This window comes from Toxotes jaculatrix, chromosome 10 (genome assembly GCF_017976425.1).
Source record: "Toxotes jaculatrix isolate fToxJac2 chromosome 10, fToxJac2.pri, whole genome shotgun sequence".
Taxonomy (NCBI): Eukaryota; Metazoa; Chordata; class Actinopteri; family Toxotidae; genus Toxotes; species Toxotes jaculatrix.
Window position 1 is genome coordinate 11,701,854 of NC_054403.1, and position 27,104 is coordinate 11,728,957.

General features: G+C 41.1%; 1 protein-coding gene across 5 annotated transcripts in view; it reads right to left on the reverse strand.

The window, feature by feature from the left end:
* Window positions 1-1,474: 1,474 nt before the first annotated feature.
* Window positions 1,475-27,104, reverse strand: part of LOC121188047 (glutamate receptor 3) — a 78,861-nt gene continuing 53,231 nt past the window's right edge. Inside the window, exons 5-16 of one of the 5 annotated variants that reach the window (XM_041047575.1) lie at window positions 26,735-26,788; window positions 25,579-25,740; window positions 24,563-24,730; window positions 24,087-24,191; window positions 21,926-22,030; window positions 19,799-20,005; window positions 17,234-17,607; window positions 16,478-16,676; window positions 8,824-9,071; window positions 4,915-5,029; window positions 3,202-3,449; window positions 1,475-1,839 (exon numbers count right to left, since the gene is read on the reverse strand). In XM_041047575.1, coding sequence (XP_040903509.1) covers window positions 3,204-3,449; window positions 4,915-5,029; window positions 8,824-9,071; window positions 16,478-16,676; window positions 17,234-17,607; window positions 19,799-20,005; window positions 21,926-22,030; window positions 24,087-24,191; window positions 24,563-24,730; window positions 25,579-25,740; window positions 26,735-26,788 — 1,983 coding nt within the window. In that variant the 3' untranslated portion in view covers window positions 1,475-1,839; window positions 3,202-3,203. Of the gene's footprint in view, window positions 1,840-3,201; window positions 3,450-3,852; window positions 5,030-7,928; window positions 8,044-8,823; window positions 9,072-16,477; window positions 16,677-17,233; window positions 17,608-19,798; window positions 20,006-21,925; window positions 22,031-24,086; window positions 24,192-24,562; window positions 24,731-25,578; window positions 25,741-26,734; window positions 26,789-27,104 lie in introns of those variants that run through there. The other 4 variants (XM_041047574.1, XR_005894679.1, XM_041047576.1 and 1 more) reach the window with 4 other exon arrangements.

A 27,104-nucleotide genomic window follows, 5' to 3' on the forward strand; every position in this document is an offset into this window, starting at 1 on the left:
ACACACAGGTTCAAACAGTGTTGTGAAATGACATTAATGCAGACACGGGACCCTTTCTGTACATTTTATTTACAAAATGTATTAAAATTCTCTGTACAGCTCCTCACTAATGAGGTTCAGCAAATTATGCATGCATCTCTTGCTCTTTTGTACCCACTACTATGCCTGGCGATTTTTGTTTTTGCAGAAGGTGAGGTGTACAAAAAAGAAAAAGGTGAAACTGATTTACAAAAGAATAACCAGGGCTGGATTTCTAACGTTAACCTAAGGTTTTGTGAGTAGCAGAGCTCGTCAAGCATCACTGATTTCACATGCAATTTCTTAGAAAAAAAAAAAAAAAGAGGAAGAAAAAGGGAAACCAATCTTTCATCATGTAATATAAATAATTCTCATTTATCTAAATGTACACATGTTCTTTCTTTTTCATCACATATCAGTTTCTTTTTTCATATAAAACTATCTGCCCATAGCTTCAGGTGATTAGATAAGTATCGTCCTAAATTCTATGGAATCACAGTCTTTTTGAAAGAAAAGAAATTGTTACAGCAATATGGAAATGTGCTAAGCTTCAGGACTCTCCCTGGTATAACCTTGTATAAATCTATTTTCCGTTGTATTCGTATATTTTTCATTTTCATTTACTAAGTGAAGTCACCAAACACTGTAATGCTCATTAAAGGAAATCAAATTAAAAGCAAACCACAGCTCATTGTAAAATGTGCAATTGTTAAAGAAAATGGTAAGGTAATCCAAAATACTACAGTTTAAATGCCATTACTGTTATCCTTTAATTGGATTGCAGTTAATCTACAATTGAATTACCCTTTTTGTTTGGTTTTACTTTCATGTACAGAAGACTTGAATGACTCTAGACTTCAGGGAAAGACTGTTCGGAGCAGCGAACCTTAGCAAGTCAGTGCTCCTTTGATATTTTACAAACTGTGAATCACAAACAGATTTTTTTTTTTTCTTTTTTAAATCAAGCATGAATACTTTGCTTTACACACTTTTTGTCATACAAAACACACTCTTGGCAGTATTGGAAGTGTGAATTATGACCTGGTTCTGTAGTGCACAAAAGCCAAACCAGATCATCTTCTCATCTTCATGAGTCCCATCAAACGTTCAGAAGACAGTGGCAGCAGCACCAGAGTTTAGAGTACAAACAACACACTCATCATTGTTTTGGGCTGAATGGCATTTCACTCCAATAAGATCAATCCGCCTTTTAAAACAAGTACAAGGTCACCATAAGTGGCTTACAGCAGTATAAAAGCTATTGTCTAATAACTTACAGTGTCTTACAGTGCACTGAGTGAATCTAATAAACTTATTTGAACACATATAACCAGTGAAAATCTGGCAGCAGAAGGATGAAGAGTAATCTGATCATATTGATAACAAGAAAACCAATTAGACACTTGTCATATAAGATTTGTCGTCTGTTTGGCACTTCAAAATGTGCTTAGGGTTGCAAATGATGGCTTTAGTTCTCTCATTCATTGTAACGTCAAATGTATTATAGATATATATTCTTTTTTTTTTTTTTTAATCACTGCACCATTCTTCTGTTTTGTATGAGTTTCAAGCAAAAAGCAATATCATTGTGAATGAGTTGCATTGATTGGACTCAGGAGTTCCATAAGGCACTGAGAGGAGGGAACCGCATTGGCTCTTCCCATGATCAGTCCAGTCGTGTCGTCATTGCAGATTATCGTGCCATGTCCGCGCGAGGTGGGGTGGGGGGCGGGATTTGGCTTGGAGCTCAATCCCCGTGATCCTGTCCTTTCATTGATGTTTAGTCACAGTTGTAAGGGAAAATGAAAATGTTTCTTAAACCTGTGTCGACACACAGAGGAGAAGCAAACATGGGAAGAGTTGAGGTTTATGTCATTGTCTGGAAAAACTTCACATTGTGTGACTCGTGCTGGGTGAAAATATGTGATTGTGAATGAAAAAAAGTCAACTTAAAAAAGAACAAAACACAATGAATGTGGTTATTTTGTTTGCCTCCAGTTGAAAGAAACATATTTTCTAAAGCCTTCAAAATCGTGGTTTCAAATCTTGACTTCTTTTAAATAACATCAAATGTTTATGATTAAATCAGAAACAGTCAAAGTAAAGTTCAGGTTTGATCGGGTTGACGGCAACGTAAGTGAACAATCCGTCAGCTGCCATTGCCCTGCCCACTTCAAACCAATGAGGGGAGCTCAGACAAAAAAAACACAAATACAGAAGTCTCTCATGTAAATAATCAGAAATTTTCTACTTTGGCAGAAAATTGTGTTACAGAAGTTGATTGAGAAAATGTGTTTTCAGGGCCTTTAAGTTCAGTTGCTCTGTTGTACAGCTGTACTGCTGGAAACAGACATGTTTTTAACGAGAAGCAACAGCGCACAAATGCAATCAATCCAATCAAACACAAGACTAGAAATTTATTTAACAATACAACTGTTTGTTCAGCGCGAAGCTTTAGAATTGCTGTATGGAGCTATTTTGTGAATTCCCACTTAACTCTAGTGGCATTACATGGTAAGTGAGCTTTCAGTGGAACTACTTATTACATTTCTACAGAAAAAAAAAAACAGTCCTCAGGATCTGTATCAATGCTGCGTTTACAGCTTTTTTTCACTGCCCCCAAGTGTCTAAACACACACACAAAAAAAAAATAATACTGCTTTAATTTTTTAAAATAATTTCTTTTAATGCTGTGAGCATCACTGAATTCTTTTCACCTCTCGTACATTGACACGGAGGCTGAAATCTAAGAAGTGGACGTCTCAAAACTTGGTCATTCAGTAAAACTAAAACCTGCATCTGCATAGCTAGACACTCTTACAGGAACCGACCCTATAAAGGTCATATTTTCCACAGCATGCTAAATTCTTACATCATAAAAAATAACCCCATACAGCGGTTTGCTGACACTGCACAAAACAAGAGGTTTGTGATAATGTGCCCTCACACAGCCCGAGGCACGATCCACGAAGCTATATGTTACAAGGCATGAACAACATGTCAGAGTTTTGTGTTTGAGTGGACATGCATGTTCCGTGGAGTCCAACACGACAACCATAAACAATTCCACGAGCAGCAGCTGCACAGCAAAACAAACAAATGAATAATTCACTCTCAACTGATATGACAGGAAGCTAAATGATGCATCTCTCACAGTGCTCGGGGTGAGGAGAGGAGCCGTACCTCTAGATCTTAACGCTCTCGGTTCCGTATACGTTGTAGCCTTCTCTGTATGTGGCAAAGTTCTGGGTGTTGGTCGGGGGAGCCGGCTTAAAATTCTGGGCATTCTTGGCCAATTTCAGCCGTTTGGTTTCTTGTCGTGATTTATAACAGAACTCTATCAGAGCCACCATCATGGCCAGCCCCAGCCCTCCAACCAGAATATAGAAGACACCAGCCACATTGCTTAGGCTGAGAGCACTTGTCTTGTCCTGGGGGAAAGTGAATAACATAGTTAAGAGTTTTGCAGTGGAGCAAGGGCAGCAGAACAAAATGCAGCCTGTATCCTTCAAACTGACTCTTACATAGCCTTTATTTCAACAGTAAAATTGCTTTAGTAAATCATCATACTCTATCTTACTGATGCTAGGTTATGGATACTAACAGCTACAAGCAACAGAAAAAAATTTAAGATGTAATGAGGTGCTAAGGCTATAATTTCGACTGAACTGATTTTCCTATGGTTGTCACAAAGTTATGAGGAACTTCAGACTGCCATAGTCAAACCATTCTCCACTAAGGAGAAAGAAGCCAACTCTTAATGCTCTATCTGCTGGTGAATGTAGAGCTTACGCTTCCCTGCGCTACATGTATGTTAAATGGCTTCTGCTCTTGACCATGTTAGGAAGCTGGTCAGTATCGCATAGGTCGACAGCTCTGAAAATCCCTATCTTTTTTTTTTTTTTCATCCTCTTAAGAGACATGTACGTATAACTCTCATGGCAACATTGTCATACAGTACAGTCAAATTCATAGTAGATGAATGATAGCTCCATTAAAGTTAAAAAAATAAATAAAACACTAAAGGTCAAACCATTTTGCTGCTGCTTACCTACCAAACATATTCATAAAAAATTTGTTCATTAGGGTTTTACTATTTGCAGTTTAACCCTATGAGCATGGAGATATTATAAAGCTATCTAGGGACCCTGATCTGCAATCTGAGGCTTTGACTATATCTCAGAGGGTTAAATAGTGGGTTTATTACATTCCTCAACTTCTTGTAGTGTGCAAACAGAGCCTCTAACCTCAACTCCGCGCAGCCACAAAAGATTTGGAGGACACCCTACGGCGCTCTCGCCGCTTAGAGAAGTTGAATTTGAGTAACTCATCACAATAAGAGGCTTTGCTTGTTCACCACACCACAGGAGGCCAAAGAATCTAATAGACACATCTCAGTGCAAACTAGTAACAACACAAATAAATCAAATTTTCATTAACAGTTTGGTAAATAGAAACAGCAGCATAATGGTCAGAGTATCATGAATGTCAAGAGTGAAAATGAGCAAAAATAGCATTTATCAACAACTGTTAACTGCTGTGATTCAGCTGAAATTGTATATCTGAAAGGCACTTTCAGCAATTTCCCCTCAGCATTATCATTACAGTTTTAACAAAAAGGAGTTTCTACATTTTATATTGCATCAAAAAGTGTCTCATTTCTATGGCATAAAAGAAAGAAAAAAATGAATTTGGGGAAGCAGTGCCATGTGTTAACGCCACAAAAACTGCGTTACAGCTGGTGGCAGAAAAAACTGAAACACTAAAAAAAGAAAAAAATATGTGTAGCAAATAAACAAAATGTATACTATAGATGTTAGAGAAGTTTTGTCTTGCATATGAACAGTACGTCAAAATGCAATTTGGAATCAGTACAAAAGACCTGCAGCGACTGACCTTACTTCCAGAGTCCTTGGTTCCACATTCACCCTTATCGTACCACCATTTGTTTTTCAGCTTGTCTAAGATGCCTTGTTCACTGAGTTTCAATACTGCAAGGTTTACAGGAGTTCTTCACGTGGGAAATAACATAAATAACATTATATTATGTTATTTTATGTTATTCAACTTTTAAACTACTACATACTTTACAAAGCGATAAAGCAGGGCTCCTGGCTATGTCAACATCACAGAGAGCAGGCATTCTACCTATTACCTTTATAACCCCTAGTCTAAAGCCAGGGCCTACCCATATCGCTTTGAGTAATCGGCAGACGCTGTTAGCAGGGCGACAAGCAGGTACTAAAAGTACAATCTGCAAGTCTATGAATACCAAAAAGCACCGGGTTGCATTGGTTTGAGGGCAGGTACTGGATCACAGGGGCTTTCTGAGAAGCATTTAACAAGTTCAGTCCAACAGGAGCTTTGTTTTAACAAACAGAAAAATCAAAGTTACAAACACTACCTTTCTATTTCCACCAATATCTGCTTAATCCTGCCATGGCTAAGACTTCTGTCGCTACAATGACAACAATCAATTCTGGAGGTATTACAACCAATTTCATGTATGCCGAAAAGTGAAAGCTTAATTAATTCTTACGTGCTCTATCCCGACATATCGCTAAGAAAACCTTATCTCCCAATTACACCAGATTAGTGTCAGATGAGTGTGTCCCAACCAAACTGCACAGAGCTGCAGGACTAAGCTCAAAAGTATCAGTGGAATAATTCTTCTCATATTTGCCTGTAGTTGCATAATCTAATGTCTGACACAGCTGTTTCTTACCCTTTGATATCTCTAAGAGTTATATCATGACCTCCAAATACTGCATGCCAATATAAATTATCATAATATTCTGTTGCACTAGATTACTTCCGGAAAAAAAAAAAAAAATTGTAAATCTGGATAAAGATCAGACCTTTTAGTCATAATAAAACAGTGGATCATTTGTGGTTCAGGTCTCTCTGTATAACTGAAAAGCAAATTGGAAGCAAAGAAAAATAGTGCATCGATAAATGAGTGGCCTGACTACTCCCTGGGAACAATGTCCCCCAGGGGGATCCATGCAATGCATAATGCACTGAGAGAAGATTACACCACTGTATATCCCTCATAGCCAATCTGGAGAAACGGACTGTGAAGACCAGACCATTGTCTTGGCTCAGAGAGACATTGATTAACAATGCAATTACCCCGTAACATGCTCTGTGTCTGAAACTCAATCTAGGCTGCATTGTGTTGTGCCTGGAGGCAAAAAAGAGCTGTGTTAACTGTGTGTGAGTGGGTGTGCATGCAGCCGTGTGCACGATTATGCGCATCTCCCGTTGTCTGTTGGAACACGGAGCTGTGAGAGGGACGGGGCCAAGCAAGGCATGGTTTGGAACGAGAGCGCTCCAGGCCGCTTTATTCCACCTAATCGGGCCTTTTCCACTGAGTCCTGGAGAGCCAAAACAAGCCAGGAAACAGACAGACAGTACATACCTGTGCATGATAAAAGATCGATGACAGCACAAGAGAAAGATACTTTCAAATGACTCCTGAGCATGCTCTCAGTAGCACAGGGAGGCGTCCTGAGCTCTACAGAACATAACAATGTTAGCAATGCAAACACTGAAAAAGATGACATAAAAAAAAATCCTTTTCAGAAATGACCCATGGGCATTTAGTAGGACATTATTTGACCTGTGCCTCATGTAGCTTCTTGTGGTGATGCTATTTTAACAGAGTCACTGCAGCTTAGCTGTTCACTGCGGTTCAGGCCAGTCCATGACAGACGACACTGAGGGTATAATTATACAATCTGCAGTCCACGGGACCTTGCAGCTTGTGTGTAATCTAGTCAATTACTTGACCTATATCATCACATGTGTGCTGACAGCGTCATTTGTCAATAAATTGACCTGCATTGTAAATAATGTAATGCTACTGCCTTATGTGTAATTTAGTGAAAATAGCACAAGGCTTCATGGCACATAAACTAAGTAATGTTACACTAAGTTGTCACGGGTGAGTGCGGTTTCACACTCTGCACCATTAGCTCCCATAATGGAAAAAAATCATTCATCATCTGGAAGAGGGAGAGATCTGATGGTCAAAAGGGTCAGAGAAGGGTTATTAATGAGTTGGGATAGGAACTGTATGTGGTGGAATCAAACCACAGGCGGTTTATCAGATGACCCAATTAAAAATGAATCACCTTTTGTTTAAATTAGAATTCTCACGTTTGCCTGCAATGCTTAGTCCCCTCAAGACGCCGCTGTTCCCCTTGCTTTGCGGTCGGCCTCAGCTGAGCAGCCATTTTTTAGGTTTTTTTTTTTCTGCAGTTAAGGAGAATTTACCATGTTGGCTTTAGAGCTTATGGGTTCTGGGCCAGTGTCATGGATGCGAAGCAGCTGTGCGATGAAGTACTGCAAAGCCATCTCTTACAGGATTAGCTAACTTCACCTTCATGAGGGAAGGCTGGAGGTTACGGCCTTTTCAGCGCGGAAACATACTCTGGAAAACTACTGCCTGTTGAATTACACGTGTGACTTCATTAAGTAGTATCTCAAACTAACAAAGCTCCCTAGACAAAGCCCTAAAAACTGAGAGTAGGTGATCTGCCCTACAGGTGTGTAAGGATGGATGAACAAAACTCAACCTTTCACAACTGCAGGGCAGCCACATCCCCTTCACTATGGTCAAACAGTAAGAAAACTATATTAATTCTTATTTTAACTAAATGTATGTCTATGAACATTAAAGTCTCAAAAACCACAAATATTTTTCTGTTGGCTAAGCAAGGGCTCCTTTGTTTGATCTGAGCTGTTAAACCGCCAGGTCAGACTATCAGTTAATTTGGTAATCTGCCTCCAGGGCAGCAGCAGGTTGGTAAGGACGGACAGTTGGTTTGGTTATGGTTGGGTTGTTGTAACAGCCTTGCCGATTACTCTGCACTATGGTACCCGATTGTGGTGACATCGAGGCTGACCTTGGAGTCACCTCCCCCGCTGCCGCACTCTCCCTTGTCGTACCACCATTTGTTTTTCAATTTGTCCAAGAGGCCTTGCTCATTCAGTTTTAAAACTGCCAGGTTAACAGCATTTCTTGAAACGATAAAACATAACTTGTAAGAAAATGCACAGGTCCGTGAGAAATCTAATGCAAAGTAATAATCGTATTAAGCATCATAATGATAGGTAAATGGTAGAGAGACTACCACTGTCAAAGCAGGGGCTTATGCACAGAACACTATCCGTTAATCAGAATGGACTAGGAAAGGACAAATTGTTCAAGAATTTAAGGAATATGAAGAGATAAGAAAGGCTTATTTAAGGTAAAGACAGTGTTAAATCTTGGAAAAGGTGGCATGAAGGGTTACGTAGTTTAGAACTGAAGTGTGCGGGATGGGGACACTTGTCATTGAGAAGAAAAGTAACAACAACAAACATCATGCAATTAACATTCGTCACAAGTGACAGCGCAGCTTTTAAAGGCTAAATTGAAAAACCATTGAACTGTTAAATTAAAAGTGACAACACAACAGTCAGGTAGGACAGCACACGGGACAGAAGGAGAGATCGAAGGAGAGAGAAAAGCAACAGTAAGAGAGACATAAATATGAAATGATTGTTAGCTTTAGCCTTATAATCTGGATTTGATTCCTCTACTGTAAAATAGCAACTCTTCACACATATATAAAAATATTTAAAAAACATTATTATCATAAAACCTTTGTATCCAAGTGCACTGAAAGGCATACTACCGTTACCTCTGTGTCCACAAAAAAACAAGAAGAGGAAGAGAAGAGAATGACAACAGGGGGACATCAGGGTAGGTGGAATACTATAACAACATGGAGGATATTGTTATATTATTCCACCCACCTTAATGCTGAGCCTTTGGGCGTCGCTACACCGTAGCCTTTCGAGTCGAGGTTCCCGCCCACTTTCATGGTGTCGCACGGCTTCCGCTGCTCGATGTACTCATTCATGGTGGACTCGAGGAGAAAGGCGAACTTGCCCTTTGACTTTCGTACCCGGGCTACGCCATCGGGAGTGGTCTTAACAAACACTGAGGGTTCAGCGGATTTCATGTATGACCACATCTTCTCATACACTGCTATTTTGGATCGCTGTGCAGAGGAGAAAAGGAGAAGAGAAGTAGTTTAGCAGCCAGAAACGTTATATATGTCTTTAATGGAGTTTGTAGGATTTTTGTGCTTAATGATCATTTCATTTAAACTGGCATCATGAAGTATTTATAGACATCTTGGAATGCAGCAGTGTGATATCTTTAAATACTTCCACAAAATATTGCTGGGGAACTTTTACAAGATCATGAAGTACAAGAATTTACAAAATCCATTTCTCTTCATCATCATAAATGTACTCTTTAAATATTATGTTGCAGCTTGAAGCTCAAATTCACAGAGTGTGAATGAGTATCACACATCACCTATACAGCAAGTATAATGTCATGCAAACTGGGTTTTTAGTAGAAATACTGGAATTTGTGGGCTTGATTATGCAAAAATAAGTTCAATAATTAAACTTTAGTGACAGTGAATTGCAGGTTATGATCATTTACATGGAGACTTGCAAAAGTTTTAGATCTGTTTGTTGAAAATATAGTCTCAGTGAATTTGAGCCTTGGTTTGGTTTATAGTCCTAATTTAACTTCTAGAACTTATTATAGTCATTAATTTCAACAACACTGTCCTTAATGTAACATCTCAACTGTGACTCAGAGGCGATGTGCAGAAGAAGCAATAGACGTGAGCAAGAAAGCGGGTTATACAGACGCAAGGCAACCCATCACAAAATGACACAGATGAGCATTTTCCCAGCGCCTGGGGTCAGGCTTAGCGAGCCTGTAAAATCTGGGGATAGTTGAGCGCTATCTATAATAAGCATCAATTAAATTATTCAATGCCGCTGGATTTATTTTGGCATAGGCATTTCAGTCTCCGATCAGATCCTGATCCAAGCAGTGATGAGCCAGTTCCTGAGTGGCACTGTGTGTACTATGAAAAAAAAAAACTTTCTTTTAGTAAAGGCCAGAGAAAGACGAAGGGGTTGGATGGTTTTCAAGAACTGGCTGAATCAAAAGAGCTACTGTCAGCCAAAGGGTTTGTGAATAGAACCCGGACAAGCTGTTGATATACCAGCATCTGTCAGAGATACTTCCCTGTGGCCTTTTTTTTTTAATTTTTAATCTCACATGGTCACAAGTCATGTAGCAATAGTGCTGAAATTATTGTTTGACACAACTTTGATGTTCAAATAATCGTTTGAGCCATTTATGAAGCATCTAGACTGGCTATGAGACTGCAGCCATTCTAGTAGCAGCTCTGTATGGCTTTACTTAGGCACAGCAGCGCTTTGAGTTCAATGTTAATGCCAGCATACAGCTAACCTGCTCACAAAGACAATGCTGATTTATAGCAAATACTGTGTGTTGCACCATTTTCACCATCTTAGAATGCCATTCATTTGTTCATAACCGAACTATAACCCAAGTTGTCTCCATTTTATATCAGAATCATATACATTTTATGCATGGATTTTCATTTTTAGTTATAACATTTGTTAATAGAAAAGGAGATCTTGTATTACACAGCTCTTCTATTTAAAGTTTGAGATAAAGGACACTTGAATACATACAGAACTCTGTGCCTTTGAATGTCCAAACATACTGATCAGTAAACAGACTCATCACTGCCCTGTATTGGTAAAAGCCCTCTTAATAAGAGCATATCCATCCCTAATGCTTTTCTATTAATAAACAAAAGCATTAACCTTGACCTAACGAAAGTGCTTCACTGGCTTTATGTAATCATATACAATTTGTTTGTAGGCATCTGTCATAGAGCATCAGGCCAAGGGTGAGGATGAGACGAGACAGCAACATAACACAAATTAAAAAGTCTGCATGATAAATGTTCCCTGCTCAGATGAAAAAGCCTTGAAGTTGGTGTGATGGTCGTTCTATTTTAACGCAAACACAACGGATAAAATGATGGGGGTGGGGGTGGGGCTCAACAGTAAGAGATAGATGTGATGTTTTTGTTTACAATCTTGTTAAATGTGTTCATCATGGAAAGGACACTAGTTTGGAGGACAATTCTCCCAAAGGCCTGAGGCTGATCCGCTCGGCAGTGGGAAAGCTTGAGACGCCTCCTCAAATGAAGAGAAAAGAATGGATCTGGGCATTGATTACTGACGACAGAGTGTGCTGCCTCAGTGCTTTATGAAGTCAATTGATCAATATGAGAGCGGGGACGAAGTGCGACCAAAACTTTAAATAGGGCGATTCCACTGCAACTAAAGTCACCAGTGAGATGCTTAAAGCAGATTCTGACAGAAAAAGAGAGAGAGAGAGAAAAAAAAACAAGCTACAGTGAGACAGCCCGGCAGGGGAAGAGAGATATTTGATTATTGACTGTTGGGACACAAATGGGCATATGCACAGAAACAGACACACACATACACACACATTAACACACCACAAAGTATCAAAAGTCTCTACTCCCGTCTCCTTTAGCATGTAATCATTCACATTCTGGTCTACAGTGGTCATTTAAAATTCAATTAGGGAATAATGGCTGCAAAAGTCCATCATCAATGAAAAGACAATTTGTTAAGCAATTACATACTGCCATAAATACAGCTTTATACATGTGGCTCTCCTCCACACCATATAATGGCACCGTTAGAACATACTGCTGAATTCTAAATGAGCTTCCAGACAATTAACAAGGAGTGGCTACATTTGACAGCAACTGTATGAAGCAAAACAGATCCACGACTCTGTGTTCAGTGACTTGCAAACAGCATAACCCTCCTCCTCTAAATCTCCTCACATTATACTGAAACAACCATAATGTTGCTCTATTTATAATGAAGTACCCAAATAGTTGATCTCAGCCAACCCTCCTACCTAAGTGACACAGTTACATCATCTGTGTAGGTGTTCCTCCTGCAAATCTGTCTGAAGCTGTGAGCTCCCTGCTGTCTTATAATAGTCATAAAGGCAAACTCGGGCCTCTTATTCCAGTCTGGTGACCTAAGATGAGGAATCAAGAGAACAGGACTTGCCTTCAGCAAGACAAGGTTAGGCCAGAGGAAAACTGGTGGGGGTTTATTATTCTGCTAGGGAGAAGTCTTTGAATCAGCACATCCAAATCACAAGCAGATATGAGTAGACATGCACTCAGCACACTAATGCGTGCAGATACAGATGAAGTTTCTCTTAGAGAAGGGGTCGGGAGTTCAGGTTTTGTTTCTAATTCTTCGACCTGCAACAGCTGATTTTCTTTCATTTTATCTATCAACTTTTAAGTTGCTATGGCAAACTTGTTAGCTAACAGTGCCTTATTTACACATCCAGAACAGATGAGGCAGTGTTTCGCATGACTATAGTTAACATCAGCATGTCATTTCTTTTAGACTGACACCTACGATATTTGTGTTGTGAGGCGCAAATCTGTTATGGGCAAATATGCTAAAGACACAAAATTTTAACTTTTTTAAATTCAATACAATTTGTCTCTGAAGTGAATTTAAAAAAGTTTAAATTTTGTGTCTAAATTTGTCTTGTACCTATACATAGCTATCTACAGTGAAACTATTTAAAAATCATGTAAAAGTTTTAATGCAAACTGTAAAAGTTACAAATTAAGCTGCTGTCAGGGGGCAAAGTATTTTTGTTGGAGGGCTGGATGTTTGCCAACTGCTATCTTAGTATTCCTCTCTAAGAGGCAATTACAGGATTTGCTTTTCTGTATCTTAAAACATCATTAGTATAATCTATTGTTTGGAGAATTTGTTGTTCCAGAAATCAACAATGTCATTAAAATGTCAGAGAAGGGACAAGTGATTAATGTCCAAAGTCAAAGAAATTGCGATCTCCATTCTAAATAACCACTTAATCCGTATTGATTCCGAGTTACGCAGCATTTCCAGACCTCTGTCCACTGCCCTTCGAACCGCAGCCTGTTTTTTATTCTTCCTATGGCATCTCGGGCTGCTTTCATTACAGCCTCTCTCACATGCACTCCACTGCTTGTATATCTAAATGCCATTTCCAAACAGGAACCACTGCATTTCCTAGGACTTTACTTCCCTTCCATTTTGTTTGTGGACATCCCCATTTTCCCCAATATCCTGTATGCCAAGACTACCTGTATCTCAAGTATGCAGAAATGAAAGTTGAGGCTCTGTGGGTGTACTTTGTCACTGAAGTGCCACATGCTACGCCATGAATACCAATTGCTTGTCTTTGATGCTTGTTGCTGGACTCCAAAAGCTCCTCTTGCGCCTGCTGGTTGCTGCTCATCTAAAGTTCGACAAGGCCCTCTGAGGATAGTGCTTCCCTAAGAGGTTATGCCTATCTTGCACCAGTCTATCATCACTTTTGTCAGCTTTCTCTTTTATGCAAACAGGCTCTAATCTTTATAGGAGTCTCCCCTTCACTCAGCACTATACTGGAACAGAAAGTGACAAGAGCTCGGGGAGTTGCGTTACAACGTGCTGCATATGATTGCAGGGCAACCAAAGGATTTCTTGTGTAAATCTCCTTGCCGGCTCCTCTTCATGCAACCTTGGGTAAATGCTGGTGTGCTCTGCATTAAAAAGCTACTTATTAAACATTGTGTTGGGCCACGCAGAAGCTATAATGTCCGTGCCACAATAGCTGAGACGTGAAATTGATTTTCATGCATAGTAAAATGCATTGGTGACTGTACTCAAGCTGTTGTTCACATCTCCACCACACCTGCAGATCAGTAAGATGCATGGTGTTTGCTGCTGAGGCTTTGGGTAATGTATAATCTTTTGAGGGAAACAGAAAACAATGCTGTGGTCTCATTTCTCTGCGCAATTATCATTCTTTCATTGTTACGCTGTTAAATGAGGTGCATGAAGGGACAGCAGTGTGGTTGTCTTTGATGGTCTCACCCCAGTCTTTACACGTAATTAAACATCCACATCAGCCTATTTTATCATCTCAGCCATTATTATGATCCGGCTTCTCCTTCAACGTACATTTCAAAATGTAACTGAGCCAAGCCTTTTGATGGAATAAAACCTCATCAAGAGGATAAACATGGCCTCGCTGGTACAACTCATCATTTTCTAATCATCCAAAAACACAAATATTCAACTGACTGCATGAAAAGATCCATGACAGGTATTAAAATGATGAAACAAACCACAGTGGTGCAGTGGCGCATGACAGCTGCTATGTCGAGGAAGCGCAACATAAAGCTTGAAGCTATAACACATTGTCTCAAGGTAAAGCAAGAGACAGGCTGGAGACAGAGGAGGAGAAGAAAGTGCCCAAACAAGCAGGGTAGTCTGGGGAAGAGGAGCCAAGAGCGGGTAGAGCTGCACTGCCAAGCGCCTACAGCCATTCAGGCTTCTGCTGGGCACGTCAGCGGGCTCCCAGGCCAGCTGTCCTAGTTGATTGCGAACAGCAGAATCGTGGCTTTCTGCGGGATCTACACTAACACCGCTCTCTTTGAAAATTCCTCCACAGCTCCTCTTCACTCCCACCCCTCCCCACCCAAATGAAGACACACATGGCGATGTGAATACTGTCACTGTCAGGTAATAAGCCATATGTCCAAACTGTCACGTATCGCAGGAGCTAAGAAAAACAGCCTTAGAGGGATATCTTAAACCACAGAAGACAAAGAGATCGTTTATCTGATTTCAAAACATGAAAACCAATGTAGAAGGTTTTGCAGCTCATTATTACAAGCTGTGTAGGTATTACCGTATCTTATTTTTTCCAAATTTGCTTAGAAAGGGCGCAAAAGAAAAAAGAAAAAAGAAATTAACAAATGCACAACATTACTGAGCTTGTTCTTCTTGTCAGCAGTGTAAGATAAACCAGGTGAAATCATCAAAAATTAAAGACCAAAGGTGATAGAGATGATGACATATGTCTTGTCTGAAACACTGAACTTGATTTAAAATTTCCAGCTGGCTGATGCCGTATGGGTCTAATTAAGCCTGAATGTATTTCCTGAAAAACAGATCTGAAATAGAACTTGAACTCCTATTAATCAGTGTGTTTTTTTCCTTGTCAGCCCTCTACAGCTTTAATTAAAAGTCACTTGGAATAGCAGTTCACACATGTCATTTCCTATTTGAAGACTTGGGGATGTAAGTAGGACACTCATTATACAGACTACACGAAAGCTGCGACTCTCCGACCACCTCTCAAATTGCTCCACCAGCGTACCTTGGGTGGCTTCATTGTCAGGCTGGAAACCTAATCTGTAATTGGCATCTATCACGTGTGTGACACAAAGACATATACTGTATATGCACCTGTGCAGCAGCCCTGATGAAAGGGAAAGTGATGACAGGCTTTGTGAGGTGTTCAATGGAGAATCGAGTGTTGCTGTCAAACGTCATGCGCCATGTTTCTCATCATGTATGATTCTCTCAGTCTACAGTCTTTTACAACCAACTCCTAAGAGTTTACAGACTTTAAACAAAAGGATTTTTAATATCAAGCTTTGAAGATGCTATCTTGTCCTTCTTTGTCTAAAAAAACATGGATTTGATTTTGCATTTTGTTGTTCTGAGCTATTCAACCCAGGGGTAATACAAATGAATTGCTCTTTCTGCCAACAGGCTGCAGCTGTGAAACATATGAATTGTTTCTCTCCTGCTGATGAGTAATGAGGGAGCGTAAGATAAAAGACTGTCTTATTGCCTTTTCGTCATCACAGGCTGAGTGCAGTTTCATTAATTCTTTTTCAACTTATTGCTCTGTAAATGCAAAGGATTGCACTGCCGATCCAGCCACGCCATAAGCTAAGACATCTATGGATTTCACAGCAGAAGGCCGATCGGTGTAAAAGATATGCAGAGCTCTTAAACTCCTGCATGTGGTTGCCTTTCAGAGACTAATATACTTTCGCTTCAGATTTTAGTTAATTTATGACTTAATTGCCAGGCTAGTCCCTCATGCCGATGGACATATTGCTTATTCCATCTGAACCATCTTTCAGACTGCAGTGTTTGACCTACAGGGCTCTTCTTCATCAGGTCCAATTTGCCTGCTATGGCTGGCTAGCTAATTATATTTCATGAGCTGACCCTTCTGAGTTTGAGCCTGATGTGGGTGCTTTGATTAGCCTCCTGTTTTTATCACCTCTGAGTCTTCCACGTTGTTATCACACTTTCTGCTGACAGCCCCAGTGCCTCAAGGTTGCACACTGGAGAACTGCCGCATAAATTTCACGTTCATGTCATTAGAGTTCAAGAACTGGTTCTCCGTCAACATGCCTCATTTGGAGAAATCTTGTGCGGGTCACGAGTGCTGTGCTAAAGGTACAAAACGGAAAAGCTGCGAGGAGGAGTTTATCAAGGACATTACACAAAGTGGTTCTCGTGATTCAACGTGCCTGAGTGCAAAATGTTTAGGCCTTTGCATTATTTGCCAGTTGAGCTGAAAGCAAAAGAGCCACCGGGTGATTAGTCGGGTGCTGTGCTTGTGAAACAGTATGTTGGCACTACTCACCCTAAAAAACTCTTTTGTGGAGCCTGAGTCCAGAGTGCCATAGGCTATCTCTGTCTGCTTGGCCAGATCTTCGGCACTTTCTATGGGAGAGACCATCCTCTCCACTGTCAAGAAGGCAGCCAGGTTGGCTGTATAGGAGGAGATGATGATGAGGGTGAAGAACCACCACACACCACCGACAATACGGCCCGACAGAGATCTGCAAGAACGAGGTTGATGACAGGGAAACACAGAATGTAATTACACAGTGGCATGTGGCGGCTATCAAACCGCTAAGACCTACCAGTTGTGTTTAATGTACCTAATTGCATCGCTCATCAGAATTTCCTTGTAAATCGTTAGAACAACCTGGTACTGTGTCAGCACTCTAAAGCAGTGCATTTCCATGGAAAATAATACCAGTTGTTTAAAATGTAGTCTAATCCAAGTCTCTAATTGACTGTGAAACACTGAGGGTCAAAGATCATTTCGTAGCCTGAAGTAACTATTGATGAAAGCATTTTGTTGATGATCATTTCAGCATACAAACTGACAAACTCAATTACACATGAAGTATAAAAGCTGCAATAAAGGCAAAATGAGTTTAGCCTCAAATAATGAACACCTCAAGGAAGAAGACAGCAAATGCAGATGCATGAGTGACTCTGTGTACTTATTAATAAATCATCTCATCACCTGAAGTCTAAATCTCTTGTATTAATTCAGTATTAATTTCTTTCTGCTGTCCACTCCTGGTGTCTACTGGAGCCCACTCACCTGGGGGAGATGTCACAGCCCTGCTGCATGAAGGCGCCCAGTGAGAACCAGAGGGAATTGAAGATGCCAAAGTCATTGGGAGGATCGGGGGGAGTCTGGGGGTCTTTGGTCTCGTCCTGTTCCTCGAGGTTCCACTCATAAGGACTGAACCGACTGACCAGGAACAGAACCACGCTCACCCCAATATAGGCAAACACTATACACATCCAGATCTCATAGGCCAGTGGGTCCAGGAAGGAGAAAACACCAGGCTTGGACTTTTGAGGCTTCTTTATCATAATGGAGATGCCCAAGCTCATAAATGGCTTGGAAAAGTCTATCACCTCCTCTCGAACCAGAGTAATGGTGAGAGGTGCAACAGCTATATCTGCTCTCTGGAAACAGGGACATGCACAGTGAGCATTAGTTACGACCTGCATAAAGAAAAAGGTCATTTTACATGTATGTGTGAGTGACTGGAGCTGGAGAGGGAGTTTTTAAACAACGTTATCACATATTTTACATATGATCATAAGAAATAAGCCTCTGACTGTGACACTTGAAGGCAGACTGAGAAAGAAAACACACACACACACACACACAGAAAAAGCAGAGTAGCATTTGCACAGTATTACAACCTAGGATGGCACTTTATAGATCTGAGATTCAGACAGTAAAATGAATCAGATTTTCCACTGAAATGTTAATACATTGGGAGGTAAGAAAGAGGAAAAGCTCACGAGGGCACTGCGAGACTTTGAGAGAGACAGCTTGGAAAAAATCCACCAAGGCAGATGGGAGTTTGAGTCATATTTGACCAAATGTTTAGGTCTTTTTTTTTTCAGTTGTCCAATTCCAACCAATTTCTTACTACAGCTTATAATGAAACTCTAGCTGTTTCAATAACTGAATTGTTTACATTACAACTACAAAATAATCAGTCATCTGACTGCTATTCCAACTTCAGAATGTATAGTGAAGGGGTTGCTGTATAACAAAATAAAACTCAAAGTCCTGGCTGTGTAAACTTCATCACATGCCATTCAGCAGGCTGGATTCCCCAAACACAGCTTATTCTGGCCTTAGCTTTATTTATTTTTTTATTTTTTAAAAATTTCCAAGCTGTTTCTCTTTATCTCCCTCCTTTGCTCTGCTGCTTCAATCACATTATATTATCAAAACACATCCATGGAGGTGGTACTGCCTTTTTAGAAATCACAATGGGTTTCTTTGTAAATGCAGAAGAAAATAATTAATCACATTAGACAGTGTTACTGCAGCTAGTGTGTATGTGATTAATTAAATAACTGCTCCTCTTCAAAGGAACCGCTCTGTGAAGGACAGTTCTTTGTATTGTGCTGTATTGTCTTTTTATGTCGAAACTGAGAAAACATTGGATTGAAGCAGCACAAGGCAGAAAATGTTTCTTACAAGGTCAAACTAGGAGCAACACAAATAGACCCAATAAACATGACTGTTTTCTTTGCGCTGTCAACACAGCATTGTGAAGGGGCTATAACCATTTAATCCTCGTGCAGGCGTAAGCAGCACTCAATCAATGGCGAGGGAAACAAAGCAATAAAGAGCAGCCTCAGGCCTAACCTTTAAAAGACAACTAAAATCAAATTAATTTACTGGTCAAAAGGTCAAAATGTACAAAACTATTAGTCCCGGCCCACCTGCTGTAAAATTACAGGCCTGGAAAGACTTGACAGTGACATGATTGGGATATTTTTTTCACCTTCCATCTGCGGGGAGTGGACTTTTCCCATTTGAAAGATAATTTGGTGGCGATAGCACATCAAACCAGGCAATCTCTCAGGCTGATAGTTGGGAAATTGAACAGATGAGAAAGCCTAACCCTCATGCATTTTGTATTTGGCCCCTGTTCAACTATTGTGGCCTCGGAGAAAGGCGAGAACGGGGCGGGGGGGCGGGGTGGGGTAATTTTGCAATGCTTGAGGTGTTGCGAGAGCCTGAGAGCTCTGTCAGATGTAAAACATGGCGTGACCCTTCGCTAATGTGAGAGGTTCAACCTTTATGGAGCACAACACATATGGATCTTGTTGTTTCAAACCGCAAACCACCATTTAGCTGTTGATTCTAAAGCAGATTTTCTCAGCTGTGAATTTACAATGTGGCATATTCATCATACACATCAAACATTGAACATAATTACACAATCACTTCAAAGGCATACAATCTTTCATTCATCAAAGTGATTACAGTGTGTTTGCCATATGGACTCATTGTTTTCATGTACCTACCTCTGTTTCAACTGTAAGAGAGAGAGAGCTTTCTATAGGCTAAGCAACAGGGATTAATTGCAATGAACAGCACTGAGAAATGATTTCATTTTCTCCGTCTCAAGATGATCACCAACTCCCCAATGCTTGAGGCTGCATTTGACAAATTCACTCACAGCTGAGCGTCCTGAGACAGCATTAGACTTTGAACTGGGCAAGAGCTGATGAGTTCACAATGGGTTGGTGATAACCTTAAGACAGAAAAATGAGATCTCCTCTCATGTTGAAGTTCCTTGCAAACTGTCATGTAATCAGCGAAATCGAGGCTCCCAGTACTCACCCCATAGACCAGTTCACCCACCATCCCGTTCCACGTCTTGGTCTCGGGGTCTCGGGCTCCGTACTTCCCATCCATTACTATAGACAGTTTGTACTTAATTCCAACATGTTTGGCAATCTCAGATGCTAAATCGACGCAGTAGCCTTCATATCTGTCATTCCCCTCCAGATGCATATAATTTTTCTTGTACATCACATAAGGAGCTTCCTGTTGATTTAAACACACGCTGGTTTATTCACTCCCATGCCCTAGCACACATTCAGTTACACAGAAATATGCATACATGCATTCATTCTCATGCACGCACACACACACACCACAGGCTCTCTCTCTCTCTCTCTTACACAAACACACACACACCACAGACTCACACACACACACAGATTCAACATACTGTAAGCTGCTATAACCACATCCATGCAGTCATGCATACAAAGATGATGCCCTGCGAATGCACAAGTATGCACTGATAACAGCAGCGTGATCGTGTGGTCACCCTGCTTTCATCGAGCCGTGGCAGCCAGCAGACACCAAGCCCAATGCATCCAACCCATTTCGAGCCCAAGGGTGCAACTCTGTGGCACAATAAAGGAAGGATAGAGGAAGGGAGGAACAACTTTTTTTTTTTTTTAATTTCTGTAGGAGAAGACAAGAGGCCAGAATGAGTTTTAGTAGGGCTGGGAGTCATTGGTAGGCAAGGTGTGGGTCAGCTCAGAGGTGGGTGGGGATGGGAATGGGGATGGGTTTCATAAGTAAATGCCAGTGACAGGAGAGGGATCAGAGAGTGCCCATAGTATCTCAACATATTCAAGCACATTGCACCAATGCGCAATTAAAGGCTGTTTCATTCCAAAATAAATAAAGAAATAAATAAACAAAGAATAAAAGAAATAAATAGATAAATAAAACAAAACGAGCTGGTATTTGCTATCCAGAAAAAAAAAAAAATAATGCAAGAAATTTTAAATAAAAATTACATCAGGAGAGCAGGAGCGTGCTAGCTTTCCTCTCCTTTTCAAAACGCTGGTGCAGCTCGTCCTTTCTCTTACTGAGCACATCATCATTATCAAACAATAGGACCGCTCAGGAGAGCAGGCATTGTCATTACAGCCACACACAATTAGAGCGCAAGTAGGAGAGCAATGGTTTGTTTGTTCTGTGCTGAATGTATCCCCTCACCTTGGATCCGCTGAGTGTTTCCCTCGAGTTAACACGTGTTTACCTCCTGACTGTATTTCTCATCTACAGATTTTAAATGTTTCCTCTCGCTATTGATTGACACTCCCTTACGCCTCAGAATACAAATGAAATCTAACTGTGGATAAATACCAGAGAACTTTATCATTTTCCAAACATTTCTCCTTTATCATTTTAAAAGAAATGTTTGCTTGTAAAGAATGAGGTACTGCAATGGGTAATTATAATACCATTATACAGTCAGTAAATACATTTGCAGAGGACGCTATCCAATAAGCTTGAAACATTTAGTTGAGTACATACAGTTATAAATAAATCTGTAATAGTTTGTTTGTTTGTCATACTTTGGTCTGGGAAAATACCCAGGAAATTATCTTCCTCTAGAGCGCTGACTGGAGGTTATACTTCAACACAGAACATGTGGAGGAGCAATACAAAATAGATTGGAGAGATGATAACAAGCAAAAAGTACCAAACCTTCTTATCCCTGCTCCAATACTGTTTATTTTGCTTTGCCCAGGCTGAAAAACCATTGCAGTATCATCCTCTAGTCATTCTTCGGCCAGTCTATCCCATGTGTCATTGAACATTTACTTGATGAGGACAGACAGGTCTACTTACGTATGCGTTTGTATGCGTTTTGTAATTGATGGAGTCAACCATTATCATATATACCATTATTGTGATGTCACTGCTACGACAGGCCACTGAAGTATGGAAAATCAAAATGCTTTGACACCCACACGGATACAGTTGAAACACTCCCCCGTTTCGGACCGACTGTTTCAACATGTAGTGAGTGGATGGAAAGCAACACAAAAAAGATGTGGTTCTACCCGCCCAGGACAGAATGTATCACTCATTGGAATCAACACCATGACCTTGAGTGGCAGAATACGTGAAACATTTAAAACTGCATGGAAAGTGTACCATAATAGTAGTGACCACAATCGTTCGGTTTTCCACTGAGGAGTCGTTGGAGACCTGCGGGTCCATAATATTTACAAATCGCGTGTACTCGTTCCAGTACCCAATCTGCGAAGAGAAAACAGTGGTTAGTGTTGCATGCCAACCCACTGATGACACTGATGTAAGTGAACATATCAGGGACACATCTAAGCATTACTGGGAACTGGCATGATGCAGGGCTCATGAAAAGAACACTGCATTTCCCAGAGGCCTGCCGCCCTAAAGTTCGACCAAAGCAGGAGCAAATGAGCAGAATACTAAAAAAAGTGGCCCAGTAATCTAATCTAATCTGAGTTTATACTAAAGTTCTACATTCAACATGCATATAACGCCATCATCCAAGACACTTTTGGTTTTTATGCTCCACATCAGTTCAAATACCCAAACATGCTGGAACCGAACTGCATGAGCATACGGCAGACAACTTCAATCCCTCCCACCTTCAGCTTCCCAGGTTTTATGGTAAATAATTGATTTTCAGGCCCATGAACTTCATACATGCTTAATAATTTAGCATAATATTCCAGTGGCTCTACAGTTTCTTCTGCGCAGTCCCACCATTGCAGTTACTCTGTATTCTGCTGTACAGATGCTTAAGTCAAACCAATGTCAAGTGTTTGTTTGCCCATCTGAAATAATGGCTGCTCTGGCTCACGATGAAACGTGTTGCATATGTTGCTGCCAATAGTCTAACTGTTGCTGGCTAGGATTTTCCCCTTCACATCTGGTCTGCATTTTTTTTTTTTTTTTTTTTTTGCCTCAGATCTTTAAATGTTTGGGCCAGACAGGTGTACAACAGTGCAGAGTTTGCACCAAGTGGAGGCGCTAGAAAGCAGCAAACTTCTCAAACTTCAGCTCCAAACTGTGGTTACAGTTGTGGCTGTAGACTGTGCACTTGCCAGACTGGAGAAAACTCCAAATGTTTATTCCCAGCTCTTGTCCGACAGTGATATTTGAGAAGCGCTGCTCGGGGGACTGGACTGTGGGGAGCTGTGTCATGGAGTGCTGCTCCAGAGGCAAAGTCCTGATCTCACCCTGAGCACCTGGGACAGATATCAGCTCATACATCACCGGTGACAGTCACAGCTAAGAACCTTCATCCTCTAACTGTCACTGGGGTGACTGGGGGCTCCAGGTCCTGACAAACTGCTGCCTGGCTTGTCTCATCTTCCCCCCTCCCTCACTCTCTCCCCATGACCTCCTTTCTCCCACTCACTCCATCCTTCTCCTTGCTCTCTCCTCCTCTGTTTGGCTGTGCGGGGATGGCTGTTAGGGCCGTGTGATGCTAATTGAAGTGTGGGCTTTAGAGGCCTGGGAGGCATGCGGCATAATCACATGTCATATCAGACTGAGCCCACACTTATCCAGCTAGCGAGAAATTCACAGCTGTCTCTTGGAACCCGGTGAGGTTATGAAATAAAACCAGAGGTCATCATATGGTACCGGTTATAATGTGAATGTACCGCTGGGAATTACCGTTTTGAAGAGGAGCCAGAGGAATTCTTGGATCCCCTTTGCAGTAATTGGTTATTTGAATGGTAATTACTGTCAGGAGAGGACCAAAAATCATATCTGCACTATCCCACGGCACGGAAACAGCCTTTTATCATTCTTTTGATAGGACAGTTTTAGCTATCAGATTGCAGGCTGTGTGTGATTTGTGGGGCTTGTAATGCTCGGCATAGCTCATCAGCGCTGCTACCTAACAGAAGTAGAGAAAGGCAATCAGCATTACTCTGCACTGTCCTCTCAGCCCTGCTGGTCCCACATGACTGAAAAAGCCCTCAGTGCTTTAATAAATGGAGGTAGAGGCTTGTTTGAAAATGTGTTCTACTCTCACACAATCGCACATTTCTCTCAAAACGCTTTAAGCTGACTTGGCGGCGTGGTTTGGGCATGCCTAAACATGTGGCCAACATTCATGGAGTTCTGTTCCTTAGTACAGATGATCAATAAATCATTCAAAATTACAAGTTGGCTCAACTCCAACCGACCCTTGATGTGTGCCAGCTGTTAGCTGTGTTCTGATAAAGACCAGGAGTTTTTTTTTTTTTTTTTTTGATCAAGTCTGAATTTGACAGTTGATGGATGAGAGCTGATAGAGGTCGCCGCTCCGTCTTACCTTCCTCGGCCCACCTGTTTTCATCTCATAAACATCTATGGTGTAGTTTGTCCTGCGGCCGTAGTTGTCAAACTGGATGTTCCCGGTCATACCCTGCACTTGGACCTGCCATGAGGGACAGAGACGCAGAGGGGGGTTTGTGTAATAGCCATCACTTTGCATATATAGCTGGTATTAAGGTGCTCGTGTTCATGGAGCTACTGGAGTGTGCACAGTCTGTTAATCAAATGATGAACTGGATACGCTTTAATAAAAGATGTAGTTTTATGGTAATGAGGGCCTGGATTTGAGTGAGCTCTGTGCAGAGATATCTGGAGGCAGAGGGAGGAGAACAGCTCTGCGCTCTCTTCCCTTCTCTCTGTCACTTTCCATCTTTATCACACTCTCACTGGCTATCTCTGCTTCACTTCTCCTAGCCTTTTCTTTAGTTATCAGCTTGCTATTCTCTCCCTCTCTTTTTCTCTCCTCCCCCCTACCGTTTTGAGAGCTCTCTCGATGTCGATGCCTTGGCTCCAAGGTACAGCGGGATTGGCTAGACAGTCTCCAGCGCTGCCCCGGCGAGAGACATCCACACGTTGGCGCCGCAGGTACCTGAAGGCCTCTGCTATCACCAGGATGGCATCATGGGTCAGAGCTGAAGTGTACTGTACAAAACCAAAAACAACAAGATAAAAAACCCAAAAACTCGGCAGAACAGTGAAATAGAAACATACGGTGGTAGGAGGAAGATAAGATTACTGTTTTTGTAGTAAGTCTTTGCAGATTTAAACTGCAAATTTATATTGTCCTATGTAACATGTTTTGTAAGACCACAAATAAATAGTTTAAACAACTACGGCTAGAGCTTTATATGAATATATCTTATTTTCAAATCAATCAGTTTTTGTTGGCAGTAAAATGAGACAATCCCAGAGAAAACTGGGGCAGTCTGTGTGTTGCTTTTAGCTCAAGTATCTCAGGTCAGATCAGTGTGTGTGGGTTGGGTGCGAGCTGTGACGCTCAGCATATGATAAAAATAGTTTGATTGGACAGATCTGATTAGAAAAGCCAGGACGGTCAGGACCTCTTACAAAACTTTTACTGCTGAGTTAGAGGGAGAGACTAGAGCATTAATGTGTGATTTTATGTTCCACTCGCTTCCCCTCCAACTTCGCCTGACCTTTTCACCACTGAGGGTTGAGCCACTTGTTTTGTTGACCACTGCACCATGACAAAATCTAATTAAATGCCATTCAAAATCCATTTCTTCCTTGATCATTGTTTAATTAGATGTAAATTGAAGCTGCAATATAACCTTGCCTTGCACCACCTATCAATATATTGATCGCTGGGAGGGATGCAAAGCAAAGAGGAGGAAACAAGGGGTGGGAGGAAGACAGAATGACAAAGGCAAACAGAGGATGAGAGGAGGAGAGGAACCGATAGAGAGCACTTCAGAAGGGATAATCATTGTATTCTGCATGCGTAATGAAAGGCCTTGCAAGCAAAGTACCTTCAGAGGAGTGTTTCGGGCTTCTGGGAATTCTCTTTCATCTAGCCGCTCCCAGCGCTGCATAAACTGCTGCACAATTGGGTTCTCAGGGTTCACTATCTGAAACCCTGAAATGTTGGCTCCACCGGCGAAGACTTTGTCCAGGCTCACATTAGAAAATCCCTGAGACAAGGGAAAGGAGGAAGGAGAAGGCTTATGAACCTTGTTTTTTTTTTTGTTTTGTTTTTTTTGAATAACCTAAGCATTGCAAAATATAAGCAGCTATTCTGGCAGCTTGTAAGGTGCTTTTTATTATGAACTCTGTGCTGTATGAGAAAGCAACATGTGTTTTTCGTTACTCTGAGGCAAATGTTTCTCTTCAAGCTTTGTGGTGTAACCTGAATTCATTTACGGATAAACAACCTGCAAGTAGATACTTTAGAGTTTGTCTCAGATCATGTAGAAGACAAAATATTTTACTTGAACCAGCTGGCCTACTTTCATTCAGAAGGCTTTGCTATAAAAAAAAAAAGAGACATTTTCTAATGCATTTCAAAACTTCTGCTACTCTAGCTGCCTTTAAATTTCCATCTTCACCCTAGAGCCATGACATGGAGTTATTTCTTTTTATGGTCAAATTGCTGTTTTTTAAGTGTAGGATTGTGTCATGGCGTGCGAGGACATGTGTCTGACTGCTGCATAATCACATCTTCTAATGTTGGTGAAACAGCAGCAGGGGATCAGCAAGTAAGTCAGGCTAGGCCTCCACTTTAAAACTTTCAAGTTAATATCAAGGCTAAATGAACATTTCCCTCCCCAGAGTGGGACAGGAGAGATGGCTACCCTCCAAAGATAGTAAAAAGGTTAAATGCTGTTCATTTTATTATTTGGGAGGTTAATTTACTTGAATATATTCATATCAGAAAATATGCAGTGCTGTCAGACTGCCAGATTGTGATTGATAAGGCATGAGAAATAAACATAATAAGGCATATATGCATACAGAACACAACATATACAGACATTTGTGTTCTTTTCTTTTTAAATTTCATACAAAAGCCTATAATCCACTTATTGTGCATGCACATTTGTGCCCATGGCTGAGACTAAGCCCCATCGCATGCAGCAAAAAGCAGGTTTCACTCCCTCCCAGGGGAGAGGCTCGGTTATTACTCACAAGATTGGCCAGAATGTAGTGGTAACCACGGCTGTTCTTCCCCAGCGTCACAACCTATGGGAGAAAGAAACATCGATACAGTAAACCACCCATGAGATGAGAGCTAAGAGCCACGGCTCGTATAAATGGCTACAAACAATCTCCGTAAACACGGTAACGTCCTGCAAGCACGAAGGATGCCACCGTAGCTGAAAACAAAGCGAAGTCACCTGCTGAATAACAAGAGAGAGGAAGCGTTTACAGGAAGTGTTCATTAAGTAGGAGCTGATGATAAGAGAGGAACAGGAACAACGAGGAACATCCTTGAATATTCTGCTCACTTTGAAGTCATTCACGGCGCAGGGATGTGAGTCCTAAGCAACTGCTGGAC